Here is a 19,158-nt window from a genome sequence, read left to right as displayed (position 1 = left end):
TGCTCTCTTTCTGTCCTAGAATTGTTTATTTTCTTTCAGATGTCCTTTGCTTTGAAAATCCTAATTACTTTAAATGTTTTTACTTTTCATTCCAAGCTTCACAACCTCTTTGGCCTTTTCTCTCCCATTATTAACTCCCAATTCCCTTTTTTACGCAGTCATTTTTCAGGCACCGAGAATGACAGCCCTCTTTTTTTAGCAAGCGAGGCATAATATCCAGTGCTGGTTGCCACCAGGAGAAGGTAGTTTTCAAATTCTGGCCTTATAAATCCATAATTTTACTTATTCTGTAGAGGAATCGGGAGAATGAGGCCCACGACCACCCTCTCAGGAGTGTTTCTTCCGAATAAACACTGGGCAACTCAGCTTTATGGGTTAAGTGGAAAATGACACCCTGCAGTGTCAGTTCCCAGGAAACAGCAACCATCCAACTCAGCATCTCCAAAAGGCAGTTCAACACTGGTTATTCAGTCCTCGGTTTTAAATAGTAAATACATTTATTATTTTAAGGGTGACCCCCTGAGATACGGTTTCCATGTTCAGCATTTCTCCTCATGTAACAATGTTGAAAGAACCACCCTACATCCCAAAACTTCAGTGTTACCTGCACTGCAGAGTTTCATTTTTCGATTCATCGGAAACAAAAAAATCACCGTTGGGTTTTACTGTCTTTTCTTTGGATTTATTCCCAGAGAAGGAGCAATTTTTACCACTAAAGTTTTTTTCTGTTCATTTTTGAGAGGATTTGCAATAGAAATTTGGACCAACTATCACGTTAGTTGTGGATAGGTAGTCTGGGCTGTGATGGGAATGAAGTTCACAGCTCCTTTCTGTCAGAAATTCTCAATCTAGATCATATATTACTGGATTAAGATCAGGGCTTTAATCCCAGATGAAGAGAAGGTGCAATATTTATAAGCAATCTTGGAGTGCGGGAAGGACAACAAGGGAGTGAAAGGTTTAAGGAGAGTGGTCTTCCTTCTCCCCGCTAGGGAGTAAGCTCCCTGTGAGCAGGGTATGGGACTTATGTTTCCCAAGATCTTACGTCAATCAGTGAATTGCCCTGAGTAAAGGGTAAAGAAAGCAATGAGAAGCAGTGTGGCCTAATAGAAAGAGCCTGGATATGGGAGTCAGGGGACCTGAGTTCTTAACCGAGTTCCACCACTTGTCTGCTCTGTGACTTTGGGCAACTCACTTAACGTCTCTGTATCTCAGTTCCCTCATCTGTACAATGAGGATAGGGGCTGTGAGCCCCATGTGGCATTAGGACTGTATCCACCCTGTTTATCTTCTATCTACCCAGTGCTTACTACAGATCTTGATACAGATCTTGACATGTAGTAAGCACTTAACAAATACCATAATTATCCCTTGTGCTTCCAGTACTCAGAGAGAGTTCACGTCTACCTTGGGTAATCGGTTCTCTATCCATTAGGCCATGTTGCTACCGTGTTGATATCTTCACAAAGATGACAACACTCAATTAATAAATCAGTAGTATTTCTTGTCTACTTCCTCTGCGCAGAGCATCGCACTAAATTCGTGAAGGTACCATACGGTAAGTACACATAATAATTAGGATAATTATGGCATTTGTTTAGCACTTACTTTGTGTCAAGCACTGTTCTAAGCACCGAGGTTGATATACGGTAATCAGGTTGGGCATAGTCCCAGAGACTATGTGGACTTATAGTCCACACTTCTTCGCACATACTCATGTAATTATCTTCCCATGCTGCACATTACTAAACACACAACCCCAAGCACATTCCTAGCCCTTCCCACTCTGTCAACAGCAGCAGATCTCAGGAGTTACTCCTGGGCCTGGATGAGCGTACTTTACCATGGCAAAAAAATACTAATTGGTCTTTATTAATCAAGCCTTCTCTCTCGACTTTCAAGTATCCCCACTTGAACTCTTGGCTCCATTCAAAATTTACGGACCTATAGAATAACCATAAAAAATGAAATCCTTATTCCTATTGTGGAAACAATCATAGAACTTCTTATTTTTATAATTGAGCCCATGAAACTTATGTGACTACTGTATGACAGTATAACATTTCAGATAAATGGTGTTTTCCATTCTGCTTTTAATGAAGAGAAAGAATTCACCATAAGGTTCCACCCCAAGGATTTCAGAAACCAGACTTAAGGGGAAACATGAAAACAGGTTTCCATTCTGTGATATTCTGTGATTAAATATCAGAGAATTTGAGAAGCAGCGGGGCTCAGTGGAAAGAGAACAGGCTTTGGAGTCAGAGGTCATGGGTTCAAATCCCAGCTCCGCCAATTTTTAACTGTGTGGCCTTGGGCAAATCACTCATCTTCTCTGTGCCCCAGTTAACCTCATCTGTAAAAAGGGGATTATTACTGTGAGCCCCCATGGAACAACCTGATCACCCTGTGACCTCCCCAGGCCTTAGAACAGTGCTTTGCACATACTAAGCGCTTACTAAATGCCATAAAAAATGAAAAATATCAGCGAACAGTCACTGATTACTACTGGACTGGATGTTCACCTGGTGACAACTTGCTTTTCTCCTGGATAGCTTTCTGGTGCATGATCAAGGTTGGCTCTCAGTTCTAAGGTAACAACGATGGTGAGACTGCATCCCTGAGGATCTCTAGCTTTGAGAGAGACTAATTGCACATTTTATTTCCACAAACATAGTCGGGCATCTCATCTGGCCCCTGAACTCTGGGGGACATTGCTCCAACTCCACTGGTTCACTATGGGAAAGGGACATCCTATTATCAGTAGTTTAGGTGACAAAAATGCCTCATAAACATATCCCTATACTCCTTCATTCATCTAATTCACTAATAGTAATAATGATAATTATGGTAGTTATGCACTTGCTATGTGTCAAGCACTGTTCTAAGCGCTTAGGTTGATATGAGGTAATCAGGTCAACACAGTCCCCATTCACAGATGGGTTCACACAGTCTTAATCCCGATTTGACAGACGAGGGAACTGAAGCCCAGAGAAGTTAAGTGACTTCCCAAGGTCACACCCCAGACAAGTGGCAGAGCAGGGATTAGAACTCACGCATTTCCTTACATGCAAGCTTGTGCTCTTGCTACCAGTCCGCACTGCTTTTTCGCCAAGTTGACTTTGATGTCTGGCTCCCCCGACTGTTTTCAAAGTCCTTATGGGTCGGGAGCACTTCCATCAGCTGTTCTGTACCCTTCCAAACCCTTAGTAATGTGCCCTGAGTGGAAAGAGCCCGGGCTTGGGAGTCAGAGGTCGTGGGTTTTAATCCTGCCTCCACCACTTTTCAGGTGGGTGACTTTAACTTCTCAGGGCCAGACCAGGGATTAGAAAAACCCACACATTTACTGACTCGCAAGCTTGTGCTCTTGCCACCAGGCCGCGCTGCTTCTTCCCCAAGTTGACTTTCATGTCTGGCTCCTCCCACTGTTTTCAAAGTCCTTATGGGTAGGGAGCACTTCTATCAACTGTTCTGTAACCTTCCAAATACTTAGTAATGTGCCCTGAGTGGAAAGAGCCCAGGCTTGGGAGTCAGAGCTCGTGGGTTCTAATCCTGCCTCCACCGCTTGTGGGCTGGGTGACTTTAACTTCTCTGGGCCAGACCAGGGACTAGAACCCACACATTTATTGACTTGCAAGCTTGTGCTCTTGCCACCAGGCCGCGCTGCTTCGCCAAGTTTACTTTCATGTCTGGCTCCCCCACTGTTTTCAAAGTCCTTATGGGTAGGGATCACTCCTATGAACTGTTCTGTACCCTTTCAAACACTTAGTAATGTGCCCTCAGTGGAAAGAGCCCGGGCTTGGGAGTCAGAGGTCGTGGGTTCTAATCCTGCCTCCACCACTTGTCAGCTGGGTGACTTTGGGCAAGTTACTTAACTTCTCTGTGCCTGTTACCTCATCTCTCCCCCTACTCCCACTCCCCACCCACCACCTTACCTCCTTCCCCTCCCCACAGCATCTCTATATATGCATATATGTTTGTCCATATTTATTACTCTATTTATTTTACTTGTCCATATTTATTCTATTTATTTTATTTGGTTGATGTGTCTGGTTTTGTTGTCTGTCTCCCCTTTCTAGACTGTGAGCCCGCTGTTGGGTAGGGACCGCCTCTATATGGTGCCAGCTTGTACTTCCCAAGCGCTTAGTACAATGCTCTGCACACAGTAAGTGCTCAATAAATACGACTGAATGAAGGAATGAATCTGTAAAATTGGGATGAAGACTGAGCCCCACGCGGGACAACCAGAAAACCTTGTGTCTCCCCCTGTGCTTAGAACAGTGCTTGGCATGTAGTAAGAGCTTAACAGATCCCCTGATTATTACGAAGCAGTGTGGCTTGATGGAAAGAGCACGGGCTTGGGAGTCAGAGGTCATGGGTTCAAATCCCACCTCCACCAATTGTCAGCTGTGTGACTTTGGGTAAGTCTCTTCACTTCTCTGTTACCTCATCTGTCAAATGGGGATTAAGACTGTGAGCCCCACGTGGGACAACCTGATCACCTTGTATCCTCCCCAGCGCTTAGAACAGTGCTTTGCACATAGTAAGTGCTGAACAAATGCCATCATTATTAAATCCAGTTGCTGAGGTGACACAGAAAGGAAAGGAATGGGGGAAAGGCAGGAAAAAAGCCCTTTTCGTTCGTGGTTTTTTTTATTTTTAACTATGATCATTGGTTTGATTAAAGATTTCATAACAGAAATCTCCTAAAACTGTCTGTGGTGGAACAGCAATGAATAGGTTTCAGAATATGCAATATACTAGCCATTTGCGGGGGGGGAGGGGGTATTTTGATATCTAGGGACAGAATTCACCGGTTTAAAAGAACAGGCAGGAACCGAGATTCTTTTTTTTTCTTTCAGTTGAGGTACTCCGTGGGGAAGGGGAACACAGGAGTCAGAGAGACGGCGTTGAATCCGCCCACTGAGTCACTGAGGCACCGACCTTCCCTCCCGGTGACCTCTCGGGTAAGTCGGGCACGGACCTCCCGTGTGGCTGCCCCACTGGGCCAGTGAGCCACCGACTAGCCGGCCGAGGGGTTTCAGCGAGGGGCGAGCAGAGTCTCCAGCTTGAGGCAGGAGCAGAGGGCACGGGGCAGGAGAAGGGGGAAGGGGCTTTGTCACGAAAGGGAGTCTGAGGGAAAGAAGAAGTTCGAATAGTATATTCCCCTAAAATAACTCCAGAGAAACAAAAAATGCTAGCTCGATCACTGTAGCCTCTCTCCCTGAGGCATTTGTCAGGATTTGCCTTTCAAAAAGGCCAGCCGGGTTTTGGACTCTTAGGTGGCCACCCTTCCCTCCCAGAAGCCCGACCTGATGATTGAAAAGTGATCAAAAGTTCAGCGCTTTTCCTCACAGTTCACTCGGCCCGCTCCGGGTCCTTGGAAGTGTGAGGAGAAAATACGCGTGGAGGACAAATAGGGACTTCCTGAACAATTTTCTAAAGAAATATTTTCTAGCTTTTTGACCTCTAGGTAAGTTGTTTTAGGGGAGACTTGTTTTTAAGCCTATCTGGCATTTTTCGTTTTTCTGTTATTAGAAGAACGGCCTCATTCTTCTCACAGACCTTTACAGAACCCTAATCACATTCTTCTTTTTTGTTTCGTTTAACCCTAAGGAAAACGATCTCGCCCAAAGGCAGATAGATATAGTCCCACAACGGGCTCAAAATTTCGTGCACTGTAATGGAAAATCCCAGAATTTCGAATTCGTGGCTAGGCACGCCCTTTAGAAAACCTGAGGCGATTTGGGTTTTTTTTTTCTCCCCCCGACTAGAAGTGGGCGCGGAAGGCGACGAGGAGACGTTCGCCCCCAGGCCGAGCCAAAGCGCGGGAAATGCTTGGCTCCGCCCCCCTCTTCCCTCAGGCCCCCATTACAAGAGGCCGAGGCGGAGGTTTTCGGGGTGAAGCGGCCGGCCGGAACTCAGAGGCGGCTGAGGCGGCTGAGGCGGCTGAGGCGGCTGAGGCGGCTGAGGCGGCTGAGGCGGCTGAGGCGAGAGAAGGCAAACCGCGCTCCCTCCGAACTAGTCTGAGGGAGGACGGCAGGTCCAGGAAGACGAGGAAAAAAAAAACCCAAACCATTAGGCCACAGGAACAAAAAGCTGCGTGGCTCAGTGGGAAGAGCACGGGCTTTGGAGTCGGAGGTCATGGGTTCAAGTCCCGACTCCGCCAATTGTAAGCTATGTGACTTTAGGTAAGTCACTTCACTGTGCCTCAGTTCCCTCACTCACTGACCGTGAGCCCCCCGTGGGACAACCTGCTCACCTTGTAACCTCTCCAGCGCTTAGAACAGTGCTTTGCACATAGTAGGCACTTCCTAAATGCCATTAAAAAAACAAACCTGAAAGATAATCAGCACCAACTCTCCTTACCCTCAACTTAATCGGTTTGACTCGTTTGGCTTTTCAATGATTCGAAGTGACTTTAAGGAATTCTGCGGCTCTAAAACGGTATTCAGAGTGATTCCCTCACAGTGCCCCTCTGACCTTGGGTGTGTGTGTGGGGGGGGCGGGGGGGGTTGTTTCGTCCATAAGTGTGAATAACCACCTCAAGAAGGACGAACTGCCACGGCTGCCCCACCCGATTTTAGGAAAAAAATGACGCAGAAATAGGGAACTCTTAGGAAGCAAGACCCGATTTTTTCGGAAGGGACGAACCTACTGTAAGACCGGTTCTGAAGTGATGCCTGGCAGGTGCAGTTTGTTTCCCAAAGCCATTAAGTCCAACTATTCTTATGGGTCACCGGGATAGCTCTATCCTGCAGGGATTCATTTCAGAGAGAGCTGGGCCCGAGGAGAGGACGAGGGCTCGAGTCAGGTTGTGGACCCCGGGACTCTTTGAGGAGAAAAAGGGGAGGTGGCCGTCTCTAAAAGAAAAAAAAATCATTGCCTCAAGCCCTGGCCCGCGAGGAAGTTTTAATCGCCCGTGAGCCATATCTTCATTTGAAAAGTGTATTTCTAGCCCCTGGGAATTTCGCCGCACCCCAGGAATGGGAAATCAAAGTTGGTAAAACGGAACTTTAGTGTCAATTTCCTTACTTCCTATGTACTTAGAAAGCAAAGACAATGTCTTATTCAGTGGCTCCCCGGCGTTTGATGCCTCTCACTCCCTCCTGCCTCCTGGCATCGGGATCCTTGTCCCTGTGATGCTTTGTACCATATAAAGAGAGAGTCAATAATTGACTTACATATCTTGTAGTGGTATGAATTAATAATGGTTTTGGAAAAGGAATTCCTGCTGTTGCCCAGGAAAGCCCTGATGTCAGTTTGTGTTCAAACCAAGGTTTGGCCTCCTTTCAGAAATTGGAAGTGCCCCCTCCACCCAAGGCTACAGGGGATGAGGAGAAGCAGCAGAAGAGAGAGGAGGAGACTTGAACGTTCTGCCCACCCCTGCACCAACAAAACCGGAGCCTAAAGCAAGCCAAACGGGGAGATCAGGGTGGCAGCGGTGACAAGTAAAATGGTAGGAGAAATTCTTCATTTTGGAGGGGAATTGTTATACGAAGCCTCTCAGGGAGACTGAAGGCACATCCTGGGTGGGAGGGATTGACTGTCCACTTGGGTATCCAGGAGATTTGAATGACTTTAGGACCTAAAGAAACCTTTAGGTTTCTTATTTTCTGGGAGAACAAATGAAGAAAGAATTAAGGTGAATACCTGCAAGGCATCCAAATCGAAGGCCAGAAGCCACTGTATTATTTCTCATACTCTGCTATCGAGTTGCCTTTTAGCTACCTCCTGGAGGGACTTAGTCCCGAGAGCTGCAGCAGTGAGGAAGAGGACAAGGGAGAAGTGCCCGGGGATCAAGCCAACATGTGGAGACCAGGATGCCCTGAGAGAACTTGGGAGTCTACCGGTCCATCTGAAGAACAATAAGTATCTAATCATACATGAACCAAAACAAACTTTCAGACATATACTCCTCATATCAAATGATTTGAACTCTGATAAATCTCTCTCACAGTTTTCTGTTCTAGATGAAAAAGACGTTAGGACTTTTCCTCACAGAATATTTTCCCAATCCATTTTCAGGGGCAAGAGCTCGGGTTAGGATGTTCCTTTTCCTTCCTAAAATTCAATCGGGGTATAGATGGGAGGTCCAGGGAGCCCTTAATTAGGAAGAAATAATAAGGGAAACAGAAGAGAGATTAAATACCTAGTACCGTGAGAGTATTTAAAAGTCAATTAAAAAACCCGAGCCTTACTGTAAATTTCCAAGGAAAATTTACCTCGGGTCTCCTTAAAACGAATGACTAAAATGTCTTAAGACAAGGCTCCCTGATTTACAGCAGTTCACTCTCCTGACTATTGAGATTGGGTTTATATTCCATGTGAGGCTTGGATTAGTTGAAGTAGAGAGGAAAAAATTCATGTACGTCTACTAATGGTGTGATTCTGCATGAAATCTGGAAAAGGGTTCGTGCCGTACCTTATGAAAACGTAGGTATAGTCCGTGCTGAAACCCAGGTTGATATATTTCAGAGACTTCACCTGCCTCCTTCCGGGAGCGCCCCATCCAGCGAGCATCCTCACCACTGGCAGAGCTGCAGTCTCGGACATCAGCAGAAACCAACCAACTGGAGGGTGAGGAGGGTTCGATGAAAAGGTGCTGGAGATCATAAACCACAAGGTTAATATCTCTGCCTTTTCTAATGTGATTAGACTTACAGCTTGCTTTATGAACGCTAACTGACAGTCACACTATAGACCCACCCAGAAAATTGAAGGGAAAAGGCAGTCCAGTTTCACGGAATTTTATGTCATGTGATCTGTTTAAGAATGTCTGCCTAGTTGAGTATTTTGTTCTTAAGGTTTTGAATCTGCACAGATTTGGGGGGCTGCTACTCTGGACTGGATCTTGCCTGTTGGTGGCCGGCAAAGGTAGGAACAGAGGTAAGTGCAGACTGTGCTGAAAGGGCAAAATCTACTAATTCTCTTGAAGGATTGGTTCAAGGGATATCCTCAGGGTGGCCCTGGGAGCTGGCAAATGTTTCCTAGATGAACCTCAGTGGATTTACACGTGTCTAAGCTTTTTGACCTTAAAATCTGCTGGTAGGATTTTTGTTGCCCATATACAGCAAGGAGAGAAGGAGTTTTCCTAGATCCGAGGAAAAAAACGAGGTGAAGGTACAGCGGTCCAAGAAGGAGAATTCACACGATGGTGTCAGCCTTCGGAGGCACGGCCACTGTCCCTGCGCCCCAGTCTTGCAGGGGGGCAAGCAGGGGCAGCCTGGTGAGAGGGAACCGGGGGAGGAGGGAGGTGAGGAACCAGGCCCGAGGAGGTGGGATGGAAGGCCTAAGCCCAGTGCAGCACTGCCACTAGGTGCCCCCTGATCCTCAGTGGGTGGCCCACTGCAGGGGGGACAGTTGCAGTGCAGGGGAGGGAGCGGCAGGGAAGAGGGTGGTGCTGGGGACCACTTCTCTGTCTTTTCCCCCTCTTTGCTTCCCCTCCTTTTTCCCCAGTCACTTCCATTTCTCCTCCTTCCCTTCCTTTCCTAGAATGAAAGTAAAAAATGTTTCCACGGCACCCTGACATTCGAGGACCACAGCCCATTCGAGGACCACAGCCCACCAGCCAAGCCAGCTGCGGCTTCTTCCTGGACTCTCAACGACCCGAGGGAGGCCATCTTGCAGCCCTCCTCACAGCACCGTAAGGACCACAGCCCACCAGCCAAGCCAGCAACAACTCCATCCTGGACTCTCAGTGGCCAAACTTTAGAAACATATATTTCTGATACCAAATGATTTGAACTCTGATAAATCTCTCTCACGGTTTTCTATTCAAGATGTAAGAGAGGCGAGGATTTTTCCTCAAAGAATATTTTCCCAATCCATTTTCAGGGGAAAGAACTCGGGTTAGGATGTTCCTTTTCCTCACTAAAACTCAATCGGGGTAGAGATAGGAGGTTCGGGGAGCCTTTACTTGGGAAGAAATATAAGGAAAATAGAAGACAGAGTTTAAATACCTAGTACTGTAAGGGTATTTTAAAGTAGATTAAAAAACTGAATGTTACGGTAAATTTCTGAGGGAAATTTACTTCATGTCCCCTTAAAAAGAATGACTAAAATGTCTTAAGACAAGACTCCCTGATTTAGAGCAGTTCACTCTCCTGACTATTGGGATTGGGTTTACATTCCATGTGATGCTTGGATTAGTTGAAGCAGAGAGAAAAAATTCTTGTCCATCCTCTGGATGGACGGAAATCTGGAAAAGGATTCCCGCTGTACCTTATGAAAATGTTGGTGTCGTCTGTGCTGAAACTCAGGTTGCTATATTTCAGAGACTTCACTGCCTCCTTCCGGGAGCGCCCCATCCAGCAAGCTTCCTCAGCACTGGCAGAGCAGCAGTCTCGGACGTCAGCCGAAGCCGACCAACTGGAGGGTGAGGAGGGTTCGATGAAAAGATGCTGGTAGCAGCAAAGGTATCTGAAACAAGGAGGGAAGGATTTGGGGCTGGGGTGACTGAGTGGTAGAGCTATCTCCAGGCCTGCCAAAGGGAAGAGTAATCTCAGCCATTGTCTGAAGTGGGGTCGATGCTTACAGTCCCACGGCACAGGGTGGCATCCTTGCCCGGGTAACAGCGCTTTATCCCTGGGCATGACAATCCATAAAAAAAAAAAGGCCAGAGAGTCATGCATGTTCCACACGTTCAGGGCCGTATGAGATTCACTGAATCATCTTTAGGGATATCTGATTACAAAGGATGCCAGGTGAATTGTGTATCGCACCGCCTTTACAGATAATACTAATGAAGAGATTTTCTTTTTCCAACACAGGTCGGCAGGCTGAATTTCAAAACCTCCAATGGGCTCGGCTTCTCCAAGGATATTGGAAGAATGAAGAGTGCAGTGAGAGAAGACCTCTTCTGCAGGTCCAGCTAGCACCACTCAAGTAAGGCTCCATAGAATGCTCATCTCTAATAGAATAGAGGATGAAGGAAAATCAGGTGACTTGGGATTGGAGGAAAAAATCCAGCTACTAGTTAAGATGAAACGGTGCTGGAGCCAAGGCTCAGTCTCGAGCCTCTTGTCCAGGATTTTGGGGGTTGGAGGAAGGTTAAAGAAAATCTGGGAGGAGGAGGGATTTTGCATCTCGCCAAATTTTGGAAAAAGCCTAGGTTCATGTTAGACAGCCTCTCTTCCAATGATCTCCTACCTTGGGTCTTGAAGGCCCAGAGGCGCGGAAGAAGAAAGTAGCTTCATATCAAAAATCTCTTGTTTGACCCATCATCTCCCATCCTGGCTACTCTGGTCTTTCTGGTGAGTGGTAGGGAGGGGGGAACCCCAAGGAAACTGCCGGGAAAAATGGGAGATTCTCGTCTTGCAGAATCTGGTGAAAAGCATGGTCCAGCTGTCCAAGAAATCCCCAGTTGGCCTTTATGCCTGCACTTCTGGACCAAGAGGTTATCCCCCGACAATTTGGGATGTCTCTCTTGTGAGCCTTCTAGTTTTCAGAGGGGTTAGAGCTGCTGCAGTTTGACCATGTAGGCTCATTTTCCATATGAATCAAGGAAGTACCTTTCAAAATTCTATAGTGTTTTGTCAGGCTTACAATTTCCAACCTGTATGATGAAAGCACAACAGAGAGAACTGCTTGTCTTTCTCTGAATCCTGGTTGACCAACTCCATGTTTAATGGAATGTTATTTTTCTCTCATTCAGCTGATACAAAACAACGAAAACATCTATGTAGTCCAGCACAGCAACATTTAAAAAGTGAATAAAATAGCTGAAGTAAAAAGTAAATGTAGTTAAATGTAGGACAATCAAATACAATAACATAGTTTAAAATAAAAGTTAATATTAAAACCACTGACAAAATAGTTGACATCTAAATATATACGACACTCATTCCATTGAACATAGACGTGTGGGATATTTTAGGATTAAAAATAACCCATGCAATTGGAGACCAAAAACCAAAAGGTTAATATCCCTGCCTTTTCTAACATGATTGGACAAAAGGTTTTACGAACGCAAACTGCCTAACACTACAGACCCACCCAAAACATTCAAGGGAAAATTCAGTCCTATTTCAAAGCAGTTTTACTTCAGATGATTGTGTAAGAATGTCTGACTAGTTGAGTGTTTTGTTCTTAAGGGTTTGAATCTGCACAGATTTGTGGGTCTGCTAATCTGGACTGGATCTTGCCTTTCTGTGGTAAGCATTAGTAGGAACAGAGGTAAGTGCCAACTGAGCTGGTGAGGAGAAATCTACTAATTCCCCCAAAGGATTTGTTCAAGAGATATCCTCAGGGTGGCCCTGGGAGCTGGCAAGTGTTGCCCAAATGAATGTCAGGGCATTTACACCTGCCTTAGCTTTTCCACCTTCAAATCTGCCCGTAGGATTTTTGTTCCCCATATACAGTGATGAGAGAATAGGTTTTCCAAGATCTGAGGAAAAAGTGAGGTGAAGGTGCATCGGTCCAAGAAAGAGAGTTCACACGATCGTGTCTGCCGTCGGAGGCATGGCCACTGTTCCTGCAGCCCCGTCTTGCAGCAGGGGCAGCCTGGTGAGAGGGAAGCGGGGGAGGAGGGAGGTGAGGAACCAGGCCTGAGGAGGTGGGACGGAGGGCCTAAGGCCACTGCAGCACTGCCACTAAGTGCCCCCTGATCCTCAGTGGGTGGCCCACTGCAGGGGGGACAGTGGCAGTGCAGGGGAGGGAGCGGCAGGGAAGAGGGTGTTGCTGGGGACCACTTCTCTATCTTTTTCCCATCTTTGCCTCCCCTCCTTTTTCACCAGCCACTTCCATTTCTTCTCTTTCCCTTCCTTCCCTACAATAAAAGCAAAAAATGTTTCCACAGCACACTGACATTCGAGGACCACAGCCCATTCGAGGACCACAGCTCACCAGCCAAGCCAGCAGCAGCTTCTTCCTGGACTCTCAATGGGCCGAGGGAAGCCATCCTGCAGCCCTCCTCACAGCACCCTAAGGACCACAGCCCACCAGCCAAGCCAGCGCCGAGTCCATCCTGAACTCTCAGTGGCCAAACTTTAGAAACATATACTTCTGATATCAAATGATTTGAACACTGATAAATCTCTCTCACAATTTTCTATTCAATATGAAAAAGATATGTGGATTTTTCCTCACGGAATATTTTCCCAATCCATTTTCAGGGGAAAGAACTCTGGTTAGGATGTTCCTTTTCCTCCCTAAAATTCAATCAGGGTAGAGATAGGAGGTCCGGGGAGCCTTTAATTAGGAAGAAATAATAAGGAAAATAGAAGACAGAGTTTAAATACCTAGTAGTGTAAGGGCATTTTAAAGTAGATTAAAAAACTGAACGTTACTGTAAATTTCCGAGGGAAATTTACCTCATGTCTCCTTAAAAAGAATGAATAAAATGTCTGAAGACAAGGCTCCCTGATTTAGAGCAGTTCACTCTCCTGACTATTGGGATTGGGTTTATATTCCACATGAGGCTTGGATTAGTTGAAGCAGAGAGAAAAAATTCTTGTCCATCTACTAACTTTGTGATTCTGAATGAAATCTGGAAAAGGATTCCCGCTGTACCTTATGAAAACGTTGGTATAGTCCGTGCTGAAACCCAGTTTGTGATGTTTCAGAGACTTCACCCGCCTCCTTCCGGGAATGCCCCATCCAGCGAGCATCCTCACCACTGGCACAGCTGCGGTCTCAGACGTCAGCAGAAGCCGACCAACTGGAGTGTGAGGAGGGTTAGGTGAAAAGATGCTGGTAGCAGCAAAGGTATCTGAAACAAGGAGGGAAGGATTTGGGGCTGCGGCGAGTGAGTGGTAGAGTTACCTCCAGGCCTGCCAAAGGGAAGAGTAATCTCAGCCATGGTCAGAAGTAGGGTTGGTTCTCAAAATCACATGGCTCAGGGTGGAATCCTTGCCCGGGCAACAACGCTTTATCCCTGGGCATGAGAATCCATAAAACTGAAAGGCCAGAGAGTCATGCATGCTCCAAACGTTCAGGGCCGTGAGAGATTCACTGAATCCTCTTTAGGGATATTTGACCAATGATGCCAGGCAAATTGTGTATCGCTGCACATTTACAGATAACACTAATGAAGGGATTTTCTTTTTCCAACACAGGTCGGCAGGCTGCATTTCAAAACCTCCAATTGGCTCGGCTTCTCCAAGAATATTGGAAGAATGAAGAGTGCAGTGAGAGAAGACCTTCACTCCGGATCATGCGGCAAGAGATGGATATAGGGAAAACTCTTTTAGGCCCTAAACAAATCCCCAGTGCTGTAGCCCAGGTCTTTATGGCTGGGAAGATGGAGGAGGAAAAAAAATAGTTTTCTTGATGCACACAGTCTCCTGCTTTCATTTATCTAGCTACGGTCTTCATGGCCTGAAAAGATCCTATGGGGTTAAAAAAGGAGAATTTTGCTTTATGCAGAAACTCTGCTACTTACTGGTCTACCTGAGGACTTAAAGGACTTTAAAGAAAATATCTGAGGAGGAAAAGGAGAGATCTGCTCTATGTCGAGGCCTCTCCTATGCATTAGCCCACCTCAGGTCTCGATGGCCGTTCATTGAAGAACAAAATGGGTGTCTTTGAGGTGCCAGAGGAGAAATATGCTTCATGCCAAAATTCTCCCGATTTCATTTCCCTACTGAAGGTCTTCATGGCCTACAAGAGAAGGTCTTCAAGGCCTTTTGGGTGAAAAGGGAGAAATTTGCTTCATGCAAAGAATCTCCGGGTTCACTTTTTCTATCCAATGTCTTCTATGGCCTAAGAGAGAATATTTGCCATGCCTAAGGAGAAATTTGCCTCAAGGAAATAATCTCATTTTCTTTCTCTATCTAAGGCCTTCAAGGCCACAAAAAGGCCTTTTTGAGATGAAAAAGAGGAAATTTGCTTTATACAAGAAATCTCTTGCTTAACTGTTCTCTACCTAAAGTCTCCAGGGCATGAAAAGGCAATACATTTGGTTAAAAGAAGGAGAATTTTGCTTCATGCAAAAACTCTCCTGCTTATTGAACCACCTGAGGTCTCTAAGGCCTCAAAAGTGAATACTTGAGTGGCGAAAGGAGAAATGGGCTTCTTGCAGATCCTGTTCATTACTCCACCTCAGGCCTTCTAATTGAGAATGAAAACGAATAGTTGAGGGAAATCTTGCTTCATGCAAAAATCTCCAGCTTTTGTTTCTCTCCCCAAGGTCTTCAAGGCCAGAAAAGAGAATATTTTAGGTACAAAAGGAGAAAATGGCTTCATGTAAACATGGGCCAGAAAGAGTAATATATAGGATTAAAAAAAGAGTTATTTTCCTCAGAAAAACTCACCTCATCATATTTCTCCCTAAGGTCTTCAAGACCTGAAGAGAAAGTGTATGAACCGGAAAAGAAGACATTTGCTTCATGCAGAAACATCTCCTGTGAATTACTCCACCTGTGGCCTTCAAGGCCTTTTAATTGACAATGAATAGAGAACCTTGGTGGTTGGTGAAAAGGCAAAATTTGCTTCATGCAAACAAACCTGCTTTTCTTTCTCTACCTAAGGTCTTCAGGGCCTTATGAAAGAGAATATTTGAGGTGAAAAAGGAGAAATGTGCTTCATGCAGAAACATCTCCTGTTCATTCCTCCACTGGAGGCCTTCAAGGCCTTTGAAAAGATAATGAATAGAGAATCTTGGTGGTGAAAAGGAGAAACTTGCTTCATGCAAAGAAGTCTGCTTTTCTTTCTCTACTGAGGTCTTCAGGGCCTGAGAAGAGAATATCTGAGGTGAGAAAGGAGAAGTTTGCTTCACGCAAAAACATCTCCTGTTCATTACTCTAGTTCAGGCCTTCAGGGCCTTATAATGGAGAATCTTTCAGGTGAAAAAAAGGAGAAATTTGCTTCATGCAATCTTCTGTTTTTGTATCTCTCTGCCAAAAAGGTCTTCAAGGCCTGAAAAGAGAATGTTTGTGTTGAACAAGGAGTTTTCTTGGTTGAATCTCCTGCTTTTGTTTCTCCACCTAAGGTCTTCAGGGCCTTAGAAGAGGCTATTTCCAGTGGAAAAAAGGGCTAATTTGCTTCATGCAGATATACCTCCTGTGCATTACTTCACCTCAGGCCATCAAGGCCTTTGAACTGAGAATGGATAGAGACTATCTGAGGTGCGAGAGGAGGAATTTGCTTCATGCAAACCATCCCCAGCTTCTCCTTCTCTGTGCAAGGTCTTCAAGGCCTCCAAAGAGAATATCTGAGGGGGAAAAGGAGAACTTTGCTTCATGCAAACTATTTTCTGCTTCTGTGTCTTTCTAAGGTGTTCAAGGCAATAAAAGAGAACATTTGTGGTGGAGATGGAGAAATTTGCTTTATGCATAGAGTCTCCAGGTTTTAGTCCTCTAAGGCCTTCATGCAAAAACTCTCCTGTCATTGTATCCACCTAAGATCTACAAGACCTGAAGGGAAAATATATGAGCTGACAAAGAAGAAATTTTCTTCATACACAAATGTCTCCTAAACATAAGCCTATACCTGCAGCCTTCAAGGCCTTTTAATTGTGAAAAGCCCGAGGAATATTTGAGGTGGAAAAGGAGAAATTTGTTTCACGCAAGAGAATCTCCTGCTCTGATTTCGCTACCTAAGGTCTTCAAGGCCTTCAGGAGAAGATCTGAGATGAAAAGGGAGAAATGTGCTTTATGCAAAGTATCTCCTACTTTCATTTCTCCTTGACAAGCCTTCAAGGCCTTTTAGTTGAGGGTAAGTCGAGACGATTTGAAGTGAAAAAGGATAAATTTCCAACCGAGCAAAAACACTCCGGGTTTTATTTCACTACCTCAGGTCTACACTTCCTGGAAAGAGAAGCTCTGAAGTGAAAAAGGAGAAATTTGCTTCATGCAAAAATTCTCCAGTTAATCTGTCTACCTAAGGTCTTCAAGACCTGAAAGCAAAATAGATGAGTTGGAAAAGGAGCAATTTGCTTTATGCAAAATTCTCCTGCTTTTCTCTTAGCTAAGGACTTCAGTGCCCAAAAAGAGAATACTTGGAGGTAGAAAAGGAGACATTTGCTTCATGCAAAAAATTGCTAGGCTTGATTGTCTCTAACCTAAGCTCTGTAAAATCTGCCTAGACAATATATGAGGTGGAAAAGGCATAATTTACTTCATGCAAAAAAGTTCTCCTATGTATTGCTCTACCCATGGCCTCTAAGGCCTGCAAAGAGAATATTTAAGGAGTTAAAGGAGACATGACCCACATGCAAATTTCCTCCTTTCTTTTAAGCTCATCCTTAAAGGCCTTGTGCTTTTCGATAGAGAAAATGTAATATACTTGGGGTGAAAAGGAGAAATTTTCTTCCTGCACAATGTCCCCCTTTATTTTGCCACCAAAGGCTTTGCCTTCCAAGGCCTTTTTGTTAGGAGAGACAAGAAAATATCTGGGATGAAAGAAAATGGTAAAACTTGCTTCATGCGAACAAACCTCCGGCTTAGTACATCACCTCAGGACTTCAAGGCCCTGTAATTTAGAGTTGAGTTGAAAAAGGAAGCATGTGCTTTATGTCAGTAAGTCAGCTATTTATTTCTCCACCTTAGGTCTTCAAGGCCTTTCACTTGATAGTGGAGATAGCCTAACTGGAGTGGAGAAAAGAGAGAATAGCTTCATAAATAGTCTAACTTGCTCCATGCAAAAATCTACCTCTGCATCTCCTAAGGCCCCAGCCCAGGTCTTTAGGGCTTGGGCTGTTGGGGAAAGAGAGAGAGAGAGAGATTAGAGGTAGAAATGGGGTGAAGAGCTTCATGCTAATTCCCCCTAAGAATCCCTTGAAGAGTTTTCACTCTTATCCTTCCACTCTGCCTGCTCTGCCATCTCCACCTGAGACAAAGTCATCGAACCACTCTGTGCTGCTTAAGCAGGTAAGAAATTGGAAGGCAAATGGGAGAGGGCCAGATTTGTGGTTCTTTGGAATGCTAGTTAAGGATGCTTTTGAGACCCAATCACTCCCTGGGTGCTTGACGATGCGTAAAAAAATTTCTATTAAGATATGCCTTAGCATTCTTCCAAATCACCAAACATTTGTTTCAATGTTTTGCTCTAGTTGAAATATCATTCAGACCTATGTCAGAAGGTTAGAGTGTCCAGTCAACATTTCTCTTGGCTTCCAGTGGAGGTGGGCTACATTTCATGTCTAGGGAATCTCCCCGTCAGCGTGTCCTAGAGCGCAAATGAGGTGGTTTTTAGTTGGGCTCAATTGATTAGTTTACTTTGTGCTCCGGAATCAATGACTTGGCCATCATCCTTTCCTGGATTGAGCCTGGTGTTTTGTAGCCTCCTCTGAGACCAGATTTTCACATAGTCACTTTCCTGCCTTTTCTCTAGATCCTGCCTCCCAAGAGCTGCACTCGTTTAGTGTGGAAATAGTGGAGAAAGAAAGAGGTAAGCAGCCCTGGCAGAGTATCTGGGTAATCATGAAAGCGAGTGATATGCGGATTAACAGTTGGGATTCTGCTTCTTCCGGTTGATTTCCCTTTCCTGTTTGGTGTGTATGGTGAAATATTGGGGCAAGAACCAAATCTGGCTGCTCTCCTCGCTGCCCAAACGTTAACCAAGGTTTACAAAGGAAAATGGGTTATCAAAGTGAAGCTAACTGTAACTCCTTAATGTATGTACTAGCCTTTCGTGGAGATACACGAATAACTCCTTGATGTATGTACTAGACTTTTGTGGAGATACATGAACAAGAATGGAACTGTATTTCTCCCTTCCTGCAGGGCCGGCCAGCACCACTCAAGAAAGGCTCCATAGGATGTTCAACTCTAGAGGAATAGAGGATGACGGACAATCAGATGACTGTTGGGTTTGGAGGGAAAAAAATCCAGCTACTAGTTAAGAGGAAACGGTGCTGGATCCAAGGCTCAGTCTCGAGCCTTCTGGTCCAGGATTTTGGGGGTGGGGGGCAGATTAAAGAAAATTTTGGGGGGAGGAGGAGGGATTTTGCATCATGCCAAATTGTTGAAAAACGTAGGTTCCTGTAAGACAGTTCATGTAAGACTCTGATGATCTCCTGCCTTGGGTCTTGAAGGCCCAGGGGTGAGGATGAAGAAAGTAACTACATGTCAAAAATCTCCTGTTTGACCCGTCATCTCCCATCCTGGCTATTCTGGTCTTTGTGGTGGGTGGTTGGGAGGGGGGAATCCCCAGAGAAACTCTGCTGGGCAAAATGGGAGATTCTCTTCTTGGAGAATCTCCGGCAAAACATGGTCCAAG

At 45.3% G+C, this 19,158-nt stretch overlaps 1 protein-coding gene across 1 annotated transcript in view; it reads right to left on the bottom strand.

Moving 5' to 3' along the window:
• Positions 1 to 19,158, bottom strand: part of LOC119920816 — a 47,017-nt gene that overhangs the window by 13,350 nt on the left and 14,509 nt on the right. The window contains exons 4-5 of the mRNA XM_038741039.1: positions 10,222 to 10,419; positions 8,423 to 8,602 (exon numbers count right to left, since the gene is read on the bottom strand). Coding sequence (XP_038596967.1) covers positions 8,423 to 8,602; positions 10,222 to 10,419 — 378 coding nt within the window. The remainder of the gene's footprint in view (positions 1 to 8,422; positions 8,603 to 10,221; positions 10,420 to 19,158) is intronic.

This window comes from Tachyglossus aculeatus (assembly GCF_015852505.1).
Source record: "Tachyglossus aculeatus isolate mTacAcu1 chromosome 12 unlocalized genomic scaffold, mTacAcu1.pri SUPER_6_unloc_1, whole genome shotgun sequence".
NCBI classification, from domain to species: domain Eukaryota; kingdom Metazoa; phylum Chordata; class Mammalia; order Monotremata; family Tachyglossidae; genus Tachyglossus; species Tachyglossus aculeatus.
This window is presented reverse-complemented; position numbering and strand designations above follow the sequence as displayed.